The following is a 16,349-nucleotide window of genomic DNA, read 5'->3' as shown; positions in this document are numbered from 1 at the left end:
ATGAACATTCCTTCAACCATCTTTACATACGTCGTCGTGTTGATCCGAGGAACAGCATCGCAAATCGCCGACTGTGACTTCATTGTCTCTCAGGGTGCGTCGCAAATGGGATTGCTGATGTGTGGGTAAACATTCAGAGAGCACCACGCTGACCTTGACAAAGGGCGGAACGTTGCTTGAATCTAGGTCGCCCATGAAAGGGCGTTGCCACTTTCGACGCGACCGATCGATCATCTCCGACAAATCGCATCCATAAATCGCGTCTTCCTGAGCTTCTTCGATTACCGTACACCACTTTGGTCTTAATATTCAGAAATCGGTGCACTTGCGCTGATTCCATCGATCGCTTTTTTTTCTTCTCTCCCTCGCCATTAACGACTCAACTACCGGTCATCGTGATTAGACGATCCGATTGAATTCAAAGACATTTCCCGCTTCCTACAACACCGAGTCCTTCAAAGGCCAGACCGCCAAGATGGATTACGGCGATGATCACGAGTATGAGTACGAGGAGGAGTACGAGAACGACGGCATTACGCCCGAGGACTGCTGGAACGTCATTTCTTCCTACTTCGATACCAAGGGTCTCGTCTCCCAGCAGATTGATTCGTTCAACGATTTCCAGGACACCACCGTCCAGGAGCTGATCGAGGAGTATTCGAGCATCCATCTAGATCAGAACAACCCGAGCGACCCGGATCGCGCAATCGCTGTACGACGATGGGAAATCAAGCTTGGCAACATTGCCATCTCGAAACCCATCCATCGAGAGGGTGAAGGTCAAATGGCACCTTTACTTCCATACGAGTGCCGAGACCGAAACTTGACATACTCCAGTCCGTTGTACGTGAGGATCACACAAAAGCGACAGGTCTGTGTTGAAGAACCAGTTCCTTTGCACGAGATGGACGACGAGCAACAGGCCGAATATGCTCGAACTGAGCAGCAACCTACGCGCTTGGTCTGGGAGGATGAGGAAGTGCCACGGCCTGAGAAACAGCGGGATCAAGAAGATCCAGACATGATCTTTATCGGAAAGATGCCCGTGATGGTTAAGTCTAAGGCCTGCCATTTGAGCCGCGAGACCGAGGAAGACCTGTTCATGCTCAACGAGTGCCCCTACGACCAGGGTGGCTACTTTATCATCAACGGTAGTGAGAAGGTTCTGATTGCGCAAGAGCGCTCGGCTGCCAATATTGTCCAAGTCTTCAAAAAGGCACAGCCCAGCCCCTATTCGTACACTGCCGAGATTCGAAGCGCCCTGGAGAAGGGCTCACGATTAATTTCGTCATTGATGCTAAAGCTATACACCAAAGGCGATTCATCCAGAGGAGGCTACGGCTCGACGATACACTCAACGCTCCCCTATGTCAAGTCTGACTTACCAATCGCGATCGTCTTCCGAGCATTGGGAGTGGTCTCTGATGAAGACATCCTGAACCAGATCTGCTATGACCGCAACGATAGTCCGATGCTGGAAATGCTGCGACCTTGTATCGAGGAAGCCTTTTGTATTCAGGATCGAGAGGTAGCCTTGGATTATATCGGCAAGCGTGGTAATCAGACCACCGGCATGACCAGAGATCGTCGTGTACGAGCTGCGCGAGATATCCTCCAGAAGGAAATGCTGCCCCATATTTCTCAGGGAGAAGGCTGTGAGACTCGCAAGGCTTTCTTCTTGGGCTACATGGTCCATAAGCTCCTTCAATGCGCTCTTGGTCGACGTGACATGGACGATCGTGATCATTTTGGCAAGAAGCGGTTGGATCTTGCTGGGCCGCTTCTTGGTAAACTATTCCGAAACATCGTTCGCCGGTTGACTCAGGAGATTACCATGAACCTGAAGCGCTGTGTGGAGCAGAACCGCGAGTTTTCGTTGCAAGCTGGTATCAAGCACACCATCGTTACCAATGGTCTCAAATACTCTCTGGCTACGGGTAACTGGGGTGATCAAAAGAAGGCCGCTAGTTCCACTGCTGGTGTATCTCAGGTTTTGAACAGATACACCTTCTCGTCAACTCTATCCCATTTGCGACGTACAAACACGCCTGTTGGAAGAGATGGCAAGCTTGCTAAACCCCGTCAACTTCATAACACCCATTGGGGCTTGGTCTGTCCCGCAGAAACGCCCGAAGGCCAGGCTTGTGGCTTGGTGAAAAACCTGTCTCTGATGTGCTCAATCAGCGTGGGGACTTCAACAGAACCAATCATTGATTACATGATTACGCGCAACATGGAGGTTCTTGAAGAGTACGATGCCACCAGGTATCCTCACGCAACAAAGATTTTCCTGAACGGTTCCTGGATTGGTGTACATCAGGATCCCAAGTCGCTTGTCCGTGATGTACAGCAGCTCCGGCGCACCAACCAAATCCCTGCTGAGGTGTCACTGGTTCGCGATATCCGCGACAGAGAGTTCAAGATCTTCTCCGACGCTGGCCGTGTCATGCGGCCCGTGTTCGTGGTAGAGCAGGAGGATGACCCCGACCGCGGCATCGAGAAGGGAACGCTCGTCTTGACCAAGGACATGTGCAGGCGACTCGAAGCTGATCGAGAACCCGAGGCCGAGAGTGAATTTTTTGGATGGGAAGGTCTGGTGAACGAAGGTGCCATTGAATATCTGGATGCCGAAGAAGAAGAAACGGCCATGATATGCATGACCCCTGAGGACTTGGAGACATACCGCATGGCCAAGGCTGGACATGCCGTGGATGAGGACAACGGCGATGCGCCCAACAAGCGATTGAAGACCAAGTTGAACCCCACCACGCACATGTATACCCATTGCGAGATTCACCCTAGTATGCTCCTGGGCATCTGCGCCAGTATCATTCCCTTCCCAGACCACAACCAAGTACGTACTCCTTTCTCAACTTTGACCTGGCATAACTGACATTTGTTTCCTAGTCTCCCCCGTAACACCTACCAATCCGCCATGGGTAAACAAGCCATGGGTTTCTTCCTTACCAACTATTCTCGTCGCATGGACACGATGGCGAACATCCTTTACTATCCTCAAAAGCCGCTGGGCACCACTCGATCCATGGAGTTCCTGAAGTTCCGTGAGCTCCCAGCCGGTCAGAACGCCATTGTCGCCATTGCTTGCTATTCAGGTTACAACCAAGAAGATTCCGTCATCATGAACCAGAGCAGTATCGACCGTGGCCTTTTCCGAAGTTTGTTCTTCCGTTCCTACAGCGACTCCGAGAAACGCATTGGTATCAATGCCATTGAGAAATTCGAGAAGCCCTTCCGCAGCGACACATTACGTCTGAAGCACGGCACGTACGACAAACTGGACGATGATGGCATTATCGCTCCTGGCATTCGTGTCTCGGGTGAAGATATCATCATGGGCAAGACATGCCCGATCAACCCCGAGAATGAGGAGATGGGTCAACGCACAAAGATGCATATGAAGCGTGATGCTTCGACCCCGCTCAGGAGTACGGAAAGTGGTATTATCGACTCGGTGGTGGTCACCACGAACGCCGACGGCCTTCGTTACGTTAAAGTCCGTGTGCGAACTACCAAGATTCCGCAAATCGGTGACAAATTTGCCTCCCGTCACGGTCAGAAGGGTACTATTGGTGTCACTTACCGTCAAGAGGACATGCCTTTCACCCGCGAGGGCTTGGTGCCCGATATCATTATCAACCCCCACGCCATTCCTTCTCGTATGACCATTGCCCATTTGATTGAGTGTCTTTTGAGTAAAGTTGCTACGCTCAAGGGCATGGAAGGTGATGCTACCCCTTTCACGGATGTCACGGTTGACTCCGTTTCCAGCCTGTTGCGTGAGCACGGGTACCAGTCGCGTGGTTTCGAGATCATGTATCACGGACATACTGGGAAGAAGCTACGATCGCAAGTTTTCTTCGGTCCTACGTACTACCAGCGTTTGCGTCACATGGTGGATGACAAGATTCACGCGCGTGCCCGTGGCCCGGTTCAGATCATGACGCGACAGCCCGTTGAAGGTCGTGCCAGAGATGGTGGTCTCCGTTTCGGAGAAATGGAGCGTGATTGCATGATCGCACATGGTGCTGCTGCTTTCCTGAAAGAGCGTCTTTTCGAGGTTTCAGATGCTTTCCGAGTCCACATCTGCGAGATCTGCGGATTGATGACTCCTATTGCGTAAGTATCCGCACATGAGGAAGTACCACGTCTGAACTACTGCTAATACACATCTTAGACAATTGCACAACCAAACATTTGAGTGTCGGCCATGCAAGAACAAGACAAAGATTGCTCAGATCCAGATCCCTTACGCAGCCAAACTGCTGTTCCAGGAACTGCAGTCCATGAACATTGCCAGCCGCATGTTCACCGATCGCTCAGGAGTGTCCGTCCGCTAGAGAGACATCGATTACTACAGTAGCTCAAGTAACCATGGTCGGGCACTGGGAGACGAAAATAATAATACCACAACAGCCTTGGGAGACATCAAGTGCGGAAGTTGTGACGCAGAAAACTCTGGCGTGCATTCACGTCGTGTCGTATTGATGTATAGCATATGGGATGGCGTTTCTTGCTGCGTCAATTTGGTCTAGAGCGCAGAAATCTCGGGGGGGTGTTAGCGGCAGGCTGCATAGCGGTAGACGAGTGAAAGTCAAGGCCGCATATTACTAGTTCGCAAGATAAGTCTGTGAAATGCCATCTTTCTATCCCATGTGCCGATCGGGACTTGATATGGTCGGGGATCTTCGATCCGTGCTATAAAAAAATACAATGGCGCTTTATCTATGACTGTTAATTGACCACAGCAAACATTTCATTCAGCTCCTTGCTTTGTGCTACCAACACCAACAACTTGGCTCTAGGCACATGGGGATGCCCGGCACCCGTTGACCCGGTAGACAGACAACCCTCTGCCCTCTGCCCTCTCCAACGCCACTCGATATGGGTTGCATTATTGCTACTCCGTGCAGCTGAATAGGAATGAAGGATGTTGCATTGGCTCAAGTAGATGAAATCATCATGCCATGGATGCGAGGCACAGTCAGAAACCCCGGTCGCTGCTTACCCAGCTGAGATGGTCGGGACGGGGGGGATCAAGAGCCGCCACTCAGCTTTCAATTTCCCTTTCTTGGCTCCCCCAAGCAGCCGAGATTGGCTGCATTCCTTTTTCTCTGTCCGTTTCCGTACTGCGATCAGCGTTTGAGACATTCGGGCGGCCGCTGGCCCTGGGCCAATGAACGCCATCGCCATAGGCGTCCATAGGCGAGGAATTTTGCAGACATGTCGGAAACAAAAAGCTAGTCGCCTCCTTCTCCTCCCGTGAAAGGACTCGGTTCCGGCCTACCTCCTCTCCAATACGATGGGCTGCTAGCTGCACAATGCGCACACATACACACGTCTTCACCATCCAGTCTGTCATGGACGGCACCGCGCCGGTGTTGCTGTCATTTGATGCTCTTGATTGATGTCCGATATCAGCAGCATCACCAACGCTACCATGGACCCCAAGAACCAGACTTTCTTCATCGCGGGCCCCGATGGCGCCGTCAACGTGCCCATTTGGATGGCTGAGATCGACGCTCGACGGGTGCGGCTCGCCAACATCTGTATCAGCTACGGCGTGCAGCTGGGCCTCTGCCTCATGACCTTGCTGGCTACCCTCACCCTTGTCCCCGTGCACCGCATGCGCAAGTATGTCCACATAGTCCACGTGCTGTCGCTCGCCGTCGCCGTCACGCGCCTCACGCTCTTCCTGACGTATTTCTCCGGCCCCCTGTCCGAGTTCTATGTCAGTTGGTCGCACGACCCGACGATCCTGGACCCCGCCGACTACTACGTGCACATTGTGGCCAACGCCTTCAACCCGGTCCAGTTCGCCCTCATCGAGGCCGCCCTCATCATGCAGACCTGGAACCTTATGGAGACCTGCTGGTCATCCGCCGTTTGGCAAGAGGTCCTGATCAAGGCCTCGGCCGTGCTAATTGCCGTCGCTACCGTCGCCATCAAGAGCGTCTGGGTCGCCCACTACATCGCCGCCCTACTAGCCCGGGCCACGCTGCCCATACCGCTCGACAGCGTGGGACAGGCGGCCACCGTCATGGGCGCCGTGTCCATTTTCTACTTTTGCGGCATCTTCTTTCTGAACCTTACGAGGCATCTACAGATTACCAGGGGGCTGCTGCATAGGTCCAGAAAGGGGCTGACTTCGTTGGAAATACTCACAATCGGGAACGGCATACTGATGGTTCTTCCAAGTAAGTCCACTCGAGTGTGTATGTGTGCTCTTGTGCGTGTGTGCGTGTTGAACGAGACGAGAGAGGCAGGGTGTTTGTTAACTAAAGCCTGTTTCTCCCCGTACAGGTGTATTCGCCGGCTTGGACATTGCCGCCAGCCTCAGTGGTACCCGAGTACTGCCCTTTGATGCCGGGTCTTGGGTCCAGACTTTTTGTCGTCGTGGGCCTACCCCTAATCGGTCTCATCGCGCGGTACCGGGGGCCCTCGTCGCGCAATCCATCGCGACGCATATCGCTCTTTGCCAATATGCCTATGCACCATCATCTCCACGGTGGACACAGCAAGAGCCACAATGATGACGAGTACGAAGACAGCATGCCGAGAAGTTTCATTATAGGCGACGAAGGAAGCTCAGCTGGTGCTGCGTCTCGGTCTCGGTCTCTACGCGCCGCAGCGGCTTTACGTACGCGCCGCTCGAGTCGAGGTAATACCACAATAGTCGGGAACGGCAGCCTAAATGATCGCAGTTCGGTGGTGTTTGCTGATCAACAGCAGCAACAGGAAGCCTCGATCGACACGGACTCGGATGGTGGATATATAAAGGCCCAGAGGTCCAATGCCCGCATGATTCAAACCCAGAGTGACGACGATATTGAGGCTGCCAGGCCGAGCTGACGTTAACTATTCGCGATAGATGGTTTGTTTTGTTTTGTTTTAGTTCTTGATATACCCCAATGATAATGTTCATGTTCGATTGTTCACTTCCTACAGTTCTGTGGCCTATTCGATACATGGAGCTGCAATGTGAATGCCTTTTCTTTTTATATCCGAGGCCCTGTCATGCAATGCGCTGTCTACCGGTTGCACCTTCCACCCACTTATACCAAAGCCACGTGCGATTAGTAAATTTTCTGAAATCGGTGGGTTTCAAGCGAAGGTACGATGCGATCCACGGTCTCGGAACTGATGCTAAGATGAACCTTGGGGGCTGGCTGGCCGCAACTTCATATTTATCAGCATTCATCAGTGATCAGCGTGGATCGATCGTGACATCAATATCATCGTGCCCGCCTCTTCTATCACGTTTATAGCAGAGTGACTTTGGGACTTTTTGGGTCTTTGGCTTTCCAAATTTTATCAACCGTCTCTACACTCACGCCTTTGCTTGCTACATGGCGGCTACTGCAATGTCAAGCTCGGTTGCGAGCTCACCAGTCCTCCTCGATAGTCCACCGCCTAGCCTGAAACCAGCACCACTCCGTATCCCGGACCGTAAAAGTAGGGGGTCTGATGACGCCAATGAGCGTGAATTCTGGGGAACATATGCTGCTGATCAACGTACATCGCCTTCGCCAACTCTGGAGGAACCCTGCATGACTCCTCCACCCTCAAATCACGGACGTGCCGGATCCTTGAACCATCGGCGTGTCACAGCCACCAAGCTCGACTCTTTGGTATCCAAATTCGAGATTCTGGATGCGGTGAATAACGCAGACGATGAGGTTCCCTGGCTCCCTCAACAGCCTATAAGTAACAAACCAGATGCCAAGCCGGACTCTCATCACCTGTCGCCACCGCAAGCGTCTACCTTAGCACGAAGAGCCATGGAGCATTCGACGTCGTCCCACGAGAAATCAAGCACAGCTGAGGACTCCTCGGACTTATCACCGTTGTCAACCCGACCACGAAACCCTGCACTGTATTCAGCTCTCTCTCCGGAGTCTCCTGGGACCAAGCAGTATGGATAGGATCCGAGGCTGGTACCTGATCGAAGGAGATTGTTTGAGGATGACGACTGTACGACATTGCCATATGCGTCCCTCGAATATCATGATAACACTCTATATACTGACGATGTATTCCAGACTCGGCGTTCAAGCCAACCAAGTCGCTCCTGGACCCTGCCGCGTTCCGAGTCAACCAGCCAAATCTGAAGCTCGTTGGTACATCACCCCGTCGGCTTCCAATGTCCAGATCGGCCAAAAAGGTGTCGCCTAGGAGACCCAAATCTCCTGGATCCTTCCGGAGTGAAATTGCAGCTTTACACGGGCCTTCTACTTCGAACGACGAAGCACCTGACTTTCCTGAAGCCCACACCCAAAATAGGGGCACATCTGCGAAGACTAGCTGCGGTGGGAAGCCTAGCGTTGCCGATCTTCGAGAGTCGTTCGAGAAGATGTCCCTGTCCAATGCCTCTCATCCCGTAAAGCAGATTCCTACAGAGAACAAGGATACGAGCGCCTCCATTCAACAGCCAGGCTCTTCAAACATAGAAAACTCAGAGTCTGCCGATTCTGGGTCCATGATGACTCCGGGAGCATCAGACGCACCAGCTCAAGGCTGTTCTAAGGTATTCAGCACACCTCCCAGTGCGCGAGTTAAGTCACGGCATGAACTCTTGACTACAGACGGACCGTCAAGAACACCAACATATCCTACTAAAGTTCATCGTACCCCCGTTACTGGGTTGCCTACGAGCAAAGGCTCGCGTCAACGGCAGGCAATGTTGGCAAGGTCAAGAACCATGGAGCTCTCTTCAATCATTTCATGTTCTGCTGTAGGATCTGAAGAAGATGGAGCCAGGGGTGCAGCCGAAGTAGTCAAAGAGAACGGAGTACAGCTCTCCCTTCCATCTCTGGATCGTATATATCTGACACAGTTACCCGACAAGGATAGGATAGAAACTCCATGCTGCAGCAAAGGAGGAAAACAGACGTCTATCCAGGTGAAGCAGAAGCCTCATGGGCAGGAAATCACTATGGGCCCATCAGAAGAAACGACCACCTCTGGAATACCATTGGTCCAGCCTATTCCAGTCATAGTCCGCCCAATCACAAGACCTAGCTCGAAGTCTGACCCTACTACAAGGCGCACGGCAAAGGTAGCCGATCTCCGCAGGTTGTTCGATCGACCGTCATTCAGAGGATCGTCACCAACTGGATTTATGTCCTTTGCACGCCGTCACCAGTTTGCCCTGCCAAGTACTGGAGCACAAGACACCACTAAAAACCGACATCTTGCTGAGCACTCCACGTCGTCCAATGAGAGTTCCTCATATAAACAAGCTTCACCACCTGAGCTTACTACCGAGATCAGTTTGAACGATTTCTCTTGCAGATTTTCTCATGACAAGAATCAGGGTATCAAGCCGTCAGAAGTTGCAGTCTCTACAAGAGCCGCTGAAGAAGACACGGTCACGTCGCCGAGCAAACCGAGAGCAGATTTCCGTGATGCGCTGGAAGAGACTGAAACTGAAAGCGATCAAGACGATTCGCCACTGAAGCGGCGGATCAAACACTTTGAGCATCTGCAAATGTCTTCCAACCCCAAAGGCCTTGCGTATGGCCGAGCCAAATCATACGATGCGAACTTACACGCCGCTTTTAAGGCATCATGTCCTGAAAGGAATACACCCAAGAAGAACGGCCAGTGGTTACGAGAACGGGGCGTGAGCACATGGCGGCGCATCTCCGGCTCGCGGAACATTTCGACGGACGGCGGGAATGATACTCCCAGCAAGATGTATCGTGGAGAAAGCAATCTTGAAACATTTCTTCCGTCTCAGAGAGATGGCTCTTTTGGCTTCTCACTCCACCGCATGTCAACCCCTTTTCACCTGTCGCTGATCGCTCCACATAACACCCCAACACATTATCGCGAGTACTCCAGCGAAGCTAGCCATGAGGCCATGATCGCAGAGCTGAAGTCGCATTCATCATATTTATCCCGCGCCAGAGCGTCAACTGCTACTCGCACGCCCAAGCGCCTGTTGCCGTTATGCGCAGCGCGCAAGAGTCGAGCAATCATACAACGCCTTACCAGTAGCAGTGACAGAAGCAGCGAGGCGTACAATTTTTGGATTGGATGGCGGCGTAGAAAGCAAGCCGAGCCAAGGCGACGAGGCCCAACTATTTCCCAACCACCCAAATCACAACATCGACTCGTCGTCTGGAGATCTGCTGATGCATCCGTCACCGGCCGCCGAAGGAGCGCCAATGACACAGGTGTCCAGCTTGCCTACCGGTGAGCAACTGGCCAAAAAGACGGTCAAGGATGCGAAAAAGGCATCGAAGGAAAAGGAGCGGGAGACCAAGGCCGCCGCGAAAGCAGCAGCCAAGGAAGCGAAGGCTAAGCAAAAGTGCAAACAAAAGGCCCGCTTCGTGTCACTCGGCTCGTCGCGCAAACAGGTCAGCAAACGAAAACCTACACCGCATCCTAATGCCCTTGAGATCAGTGATCAGAGTGAAGCGAGCGACAGCGGTGCCGGCGAAGGCGCCGAAGGCGGTGGCGGAAGTACGGAGAGGTCGCAGCAGCAGCAGAAACAAAGGGAACGCTCGTGGGGCAAGATCACGGCGTCGGGTTTCATGGTCCGCCAGGCCAAAATCGATGAGCTTCATGAGCCTAAGCCGCAGAGACCAGGCCAGGTCAAGAAGATCGTGAACATGTACAAGGAGAAGAGCACGAGTCTGCTGCGTATCGTCAGTGGGAACCAGAGTAACCACAGTTATGCTGGAAGAAGCGGTGGTGGCGGAAGCGAATCGTCCCGTCCTGGAGCAACTGCCGGCGGCAGCAGCTGGAGGAGAAGATGGGTCGGCAATACGGACGGGGAAGGCTTTTGCGCCCCGAGAAACCAGACGGTCAAGTCGAAGCGTCCTGCCAAGCAAACTGGCGACATCGGCCAAGATGACGAGACGACGGGCTCCGAACAAGGAGGACTAGGTCGTACGTACAATTTCTTGCCGCACACAGCGCGATCCCATCGAAATGAAACGAGAGATTACCAACACTAGGCTTATTTCAAGGGCCATGGGGAATGATCGATTTCACTGGATACGAAACAATGCCCGAAGGTTATACTTACCGCCCCCTAGGTGCCGGCTGTGTGAGAAGAGAAGGGTTTATGAGACACCTTCTACTAGATGATGCCATAAGGGCTGTAGAACATATTCAGGACAACTACAGACAAAACAGAGCATTGCCAAGGCAGTTACGCTATTAGTCGTTGAAGGGTAGTTGCTGACGATGCTGTTGAGCTGGGTACCCCTGGAACAACCCCTGGAACAGGTGCACTTTCCATGACCAGTAGTGATATTACGAGGATCAAGTCGTCACCGGTAATGGACGAATGGTATATATTACCCCTTATACCTATAACATAGCAACGGTATGCTTGTAGAGCACAGACACCCAGATGGAGTGGTCGAAGGGGAGGAGTATTTGTTACTTAGTGATCATCAACAGTGTGTTAACATTCATTGACTTCGTACTTATTATCTTGGTTCTGGATCAGGACTCCTTCATATTCTCCCATCCACTTTGTGCGACTTGGGGGTGTCTTGATTTCCACCCGAATTCCGGCTATGTATTTGTATTGTACAAACGACGCCTGGCCGTTTGTATACGAACAGCAATAATATTCACTCTTCTTTCTTCCATTCAGTACACAAAACTATACAGCAAGGCCCATCCCATTCCCAATCTTCCGCGCCAACGCCTTCTTCAAGTACTGCTCACGTGCCAGACTCCGGACCGTCTTGGCGAAGACCGTCGGGGCAATGCGGCCGCGCTCCACGGCGCGGCCCAGCATGAAGATGGTGTCGCCCAGGGTGCGCTCCTCGGCGATGACGTCGTAGAGCTGGTTGCCGACGACGGTGGGGGCGACCAGGAGTTCGTCGATACCCGGTGGGGTCTGGGTGCGCGAGTTGGAGATGACGCGGTCGGCCTCGTGAAGCGAGGACTGCAGGATCGACGTGTTAGACGACAGCATAGCGGACAGGGGCGCGAGGTTGTTCGCATCCGCCTGCAGGTTCTGCGCGGCCGCGAGCATGGCGTTGCGCTGGGCTGTCAGCCCCGCCAGGGAGGACTCGTTCTGCTGGCGCGCGCGCATGCGGAGCGTGTGCAATGTCGAGGCGAGCTGGCGGAGGAGGGCGTCCTTTTCTGGGTTGGGTGGGATCGGGGGTGGCGGTATGTTCGAGGGCGATGGGAGCGCGAGCGTCAGGGGCTCGTCCATGATGTCCGGTGGAGGCGGTGGTTTCGGCTTGGGTTGTATTGGCGGCTGATGATGCATGGGTGGTTGTTGTTGCGGGTGCGGAGACTGCCAGTTTGGAGGACCACCTCCGTACGGTGGCGCCTGGTTTCCGTCATGATAGTTTGGGCTCATGGGTGGCAGACCTGGGCCTGATTGTGGTTGTGGTGGCCCTTGGTACCCAGGGGCAGTTTGCTGATATGATAATGGATGTTGGGGGTGGAATTGCTGGCCTGGTGCCTGATTGTAGTTTTGTGGTGGCGGTGGTGGTTGATGTTGCTCAGTCTGCTGGGGTGGTAAGGGAGGTGCACTATCATATCTCGACAGCCTGTTCGGCTGAGGATGTTGTGCGCCATACTGGCCGTGCGAATGGCGGGCCTCATGAGGCAAAGGAGGCAGAGGGGGCCCATCATTGTTGATGGCCTGGCCGGGCACGACTTGGGGAGCGTCGCTGCCTTTGGGCGGCGGCGGTGGAGGTCGATCCCCGACTGCGGGCGACTGGCTGTGGACGGGCGTTCTAGACAGCTCAGCAGGCAGTGGCGGGACCGGGGGAGGCGGCGTGGCAGTTGATTGTTCAGGCTGGGGAGGTCTCGGTTGCTGCTGCTGCTGCTGCTGCTGCCTCGCAATGACGGGGGGCTCTTTCGCAAACACATCGCGTAGTATAGCTAAGAAATCGAGTATGGAGGATTTCTGCAGATGCTTGTGTTAGTAAACAGCGTTCTGAACAGTCGCAGTTGCGATGCTAGACTGTGTGCCACTCACATCCCAGAACTCGAGCCAGCCGACCAGATAGGGATGGTATATGCGACCTTGAGGGTCAACGTGCTGGCCTGGCCTGACCATCATGGACTCGGTCGGGGTCACGTAGGCCAGAGGCGCCTCTCGGGGATAGGCGTGCGGCACCCATATTGATATGGGAAAGCGGTATGTGGTGCCTCTAAAGACGACGGGGATGGTGCCGGTAAGATGGACCAGCAGTGCGGACACGCCGTTGTCGAAGGTGTGCACATCAGTCCTCGGCGACAATGACGGGTAGACGGACAGCGCTTGGGCTACGTCGTTGTATGTTCGATTAACATTATGGTATTCCTGGAGAGGGGCCGGGTTAGATGGAGGGCGAAATCAGAGATGTAGATGCCATCATGTTCAATGCGACAAGCAAAACATACACTGGTCAAGACGCTGTACAGCCAGTTCAGGACATGCTGCTGAACAGCCATCTTCTGGGTCGCGTCTTCCACAGGCCCGCACAGCAGTATCTACTCGTAGGGGGCGGTCGGTCGCATTGCTGGTAGGACGGACAAGAGAAGAGATGGATGGCCAAGTTGTTGGAAGCCTTGTCCTTGCCGCCCGCCAAGGCTGAGGGCACGGGGAGGGAACGGTGGGGAGCGTGTGCGGATCATCAAGCCAAAGCCAGCCAGCCAATGGGTGCATTCAAACAGTGCTGGGCCAGCAGTTCCGGGCGCTGATATGATAGCGATAAGGCTCTGGAGCACCGAACGAATGACCTCACCTGCCCCAACTCGAAGCTAGCTACTCGTACAATACACCATTGGATGAGGAAAAGACGCAACATTTGCTTCCGCTCGGCCCTGCCACCTGCGTCTTTGCGCCCGCCTCCCCTTCTACCGTCTGACTAGGACAGGACCCAAGAACCCTTAGTCTTCTGCCTTGATGTCGACTAGTACGCGTAGTCTGGAGAGCGGGAGAGCTGGAGAAGACAGCCCCCCGGCGTAGCGGAAACATCTCGATCCACTCGGGGGGGGCAAATCAATCAATCATCTGCTTGTGCGACGACAAGATGCGTGCCACTAGCCACTCCTCTTACACCAAAGGCCGCTATTACAACGGGCCAATATAGCGCTGCAGAAGAGGTAAGTCAGGAACTTGGGACTCACGCAGCAGTTGATCGTATGCTACAAGAGTGCGTGGCTGGCTTCTCGCTGGAGGAATTAGTCAGAAATCCAACGCTGGATTTCTAAGTCGAATCCACAAAGCCGCCTTATTCCGTACGCAACGCAAAGTAAAGCCGAACACAAAAGGCCTCAACCCAGCAGCCTTCCCAGTTTTTTTTTGCATTTGCCTGCTCCTGCTCTTTGTCTTGTCTCGACGTTTGCCCCGACTCACGTACAGCCCCCGTTCGGTTATCTCATGCTTACAGCTCACCGGGATTTTCGCACGGCTGAGGAGTATTACAGAATCACCTGTATACTCCTTGCGTCAGGATCAGTAACTTGAACGTTGCCCCTTCCACATCTACCACGGTTGTCGTTATGCTTCCTCCAATCCCCCTTTTGGCTGACTATGGCATCTCGCCGGGCCATGGCTTCCTCCCTGATGTCCTGCCTTTGACGAGACTGCCGGACCCCTACTACAACAAGTGGGAGTCCATTGCTGCCAACTTGCAGCACCTCATCCTCAGCAAGCGTCTGAGGGGAGTCATCGACCGCCTTCCTGTGCTCTCCACCGTCGGTCTGGAACACGACGCAGAATGGCGGAGAGCCTACATGCTCCTCACTTTCTTCGCTCACGGCTACATCTGGGGCGGCGACGCTCCCCTGGACCGTGTGCCGCCGAGCATCTCCGTGCCGCTGCTGGATATCTGCAAGAGGCTGGAAGTACCTCCGGTCTCCACTTACGCCGCTTCGGTGTTGTGGAACTTCAAGCCGCTCTTCATGGGCGAGGACATTGATGACCTGGACAACCTCGCCACCCTGCTCACTTTCACCGGCTCTCTGGATGAGTCGTGGTTCTACCTAGTCTCGGTCGCCATTGAAGCCCGTGGAGGTCCCATCATCCCACTCATGCTTACCGCCGTCGCTGCCGCTCGCCAGAACGATGCAGAAACCGTGACACGTTGTCTGCGTGGCTTTGCCGAACGCCTGGACGACCTGGGTGAATTGCTTCACCGCATGCATGAGAGCTGCGATCCTGGCTTCTTCTACCGCCGAATTCGCACCTTCCTGGCCGGTAGCAAGAACATGCAGGAAGCCGGGCTCCCGCACGGGGTCATCTGGGATGACGGCTCCGGCAAGTCCGAGTACGTGCAGTACTCTGGCCCTAGCAATGCCCAGAGCTCGCTTATCCAGTTCTTCGACATCATTCTGGGCATCGAGCACCGGCCGACCGGGGAGAAGGCGGACGCCGCCTCCGAATCCGAGCGCGAGGGCCGTATGAAGGCGCCAAGTCACAATTTCATTCAGGACATGCGGCGCTACATGCCGGGACCCCACGCGCGCTTCTTGAAGGATGTCAGCGGCGTCGCCAACATCCGGGAGTTCGTCGAGGCCAACGCCCAGACCAACCGCCCCCTTGGCTTAGCGTACGATGCTTGCCTGACCATGTTGCGTAACTTCCGCGACATTCACATTGCCATCGTCACGCGCTTCATCATCCTGCCGTCGCGCCAGAACCGAGCCCGGAGCCGCAGCCGCAGCCCGGAGGCGGTCAGGCGGCCTCAAAACCTGGCTTCGGCCTCGAAGAACGAGCAGCACAAAAAGGTCAAGGGGACTGGTGGCACGGCTTTGATCCCATTCTTGAAGCAGGCGCGAGATGAGACGGGCGAGCCGGCCGTCGAGGCCTGGGCAAAGCGCTGGATGAGCCGCCAGGCCAAAACCGTTGGCGATGGCGACTTCTTTGCTGGCAAGCCTGAAGAGCCTGAAGTCGTCGAAGAACCCGTCATCGAGAAGTATGTTATCCCCGCCCCCAACCCTGCCCTTTATGGGTGTCGTGGAGAAAAAACTTAGCTAATGTTATCTCAGCGGTCTTGCTGGCACTTGGACTATTGATGATGATGTCGGGGGTATCTGCAGTTACTGAGTTTTCTTGTTGCCCGTATCGAACCATTTCATATCAATACAAAAATCTAGCTGAAAATGAGGCTGTCCTTGTGGACGGTGAAAATGACAACTGAAGTATTATGTGACGCAAACCTCGTCTCGTCAAACTGTACGGGAAAGAAGCGGTCAGCTCAGTCGCCCTAGACATATAGCTGCAGGTCCGTATACCAATTGACCAGCATTGAAGCCTTTTTCTAGAGCTCAGTCTCAGATATCACGTCTCATCGTGCGGACTTCACACATTCTGGCTATACTTATCACTTTTGCCATCGCATTAATACCCTTTGCCC

General features: G+C 54.0%; 5 protein-coding genes across 5 annotated transcripts; 4 read left to right on the top strand and 1 right to left on the bottom strand.

The window, feature by feature from the left end:
* Positions 1 to 475: 475 nt before the first annotated feature.
* Positions 476 to 4,358, top strand: PG998_005851 (DNA-directed RNA polymerase II subunit RPB2; the record flags this gene model as incomplete). The annotated part of the gene is made up of 3 exons (XM_066872669.1): positions 476 to 2,775; positions 2,908 to 4,137; positions 4,196 to 4,358. The coding sequence occupies 3 exons, from the start codon at positions 476 to 478 to the stop codon at positions 4,356 to 4,358; spliced, it is 3,693 nt and encodes a 1,230-aa protein (XP_066732766.1).
* A 1,100-nt stretch (positions 4,359 to 5,458) lies between these two features.
* PG998_005850 (pheromone receptor) lies at positions 5,459 to 6,870 on the top strand (the record flags this gene model as incomplete). Its single annotated transcript, XM_066872668.1, has 2 exons — positions 5,459 to 6,215; positions 6,353 to 6,870. The coding sequence occupies 2 exons, from the start codon at positions 5,459 to 5,461 to the stop codon at positions 6,868 to 6,870; spliced, it is 1,275 nt and encodes a 424-aa protein (XP_066732765.1).
* Positions 6,871 to 7,367: 497 nt separating this feature from the next.
* Positions 7,368 to 10,916, top strand: PG998_005849 (uncharacterized protein; the record flags this gene model as incomplete). Its single annotated transcript, XM_066872667.1, has 4 exons — positions 7,368 to 7,933; positions 7,973 to 7,992; positions 8,061 to 10,067; positions 10,150 to 10,916. Coding segments are annotated over 4 exons (3,360 nt in total), but the record flags the coding sequence as incomplete, so codon positions are not given.
* A 728-nt stretch (positions 10,917 to 11,644) lies between these two features.
* On the bottom strand, positions 11,645 to 13,440 carry PG998_005848 (uncharacterized protein; the record flags this gene model as incomplete). The annotated part of the gene is made up of 3 exons (XM_066872666.1): positions 11,645 to 12,910; positions 12,983 to 13,309; positions 13,390 to 13,440. The coding sequence occupies 3 exons, from the start codon at positions 13,438 to 13,440 to the stop codon at positions 11,645 to 11,647; spliced, it is 1,644 nt and encodes a 547-aa protein (XP_066732763.1).
* Positions 13,441 to 14,493: 1,053 nt separating this feature from the next.
* On the top strand, positions 14,494 to 16,039 carry PG998_005847 (uncharacterized protein; the record flags this gene model as incomplete). The annotated part of the gene is made up of 2 exons (XM_066872665.1): positions 14,494 to 15,908; positions 15,982 to 16,039. 2 exons carry the CDS (start codon positions 14,494 to 14,496, stop codon positions 16,037 to 16,039), a joined length of 1,473 nt encoding a protein of 490 aa, XP_066732762.1.
* Positions 16,040 to 16,349: the final 310 nt, after the last annotated feature.

Source organism: Apiospora kogelbergensis (genome assembly GCF_038363985.1).
Source record: "Apiospora kogelbergensis strain CBS 113332 chromosome Unknown utg000003l_segment0_segment0, whole genome shotgun sequence".
NCBI lineage: Eukaryota > Fungi > Ascomycota > Sordariomycetes > Amphisphaeriales > Apiosporaceae > Apiospora > Apiospora kogelbergensis.
The sequence above is the reverse complement of the archived record's forward strand: the minus strand, read 5'-3'. Positions and strand labels throughout refer to the sequence as shown.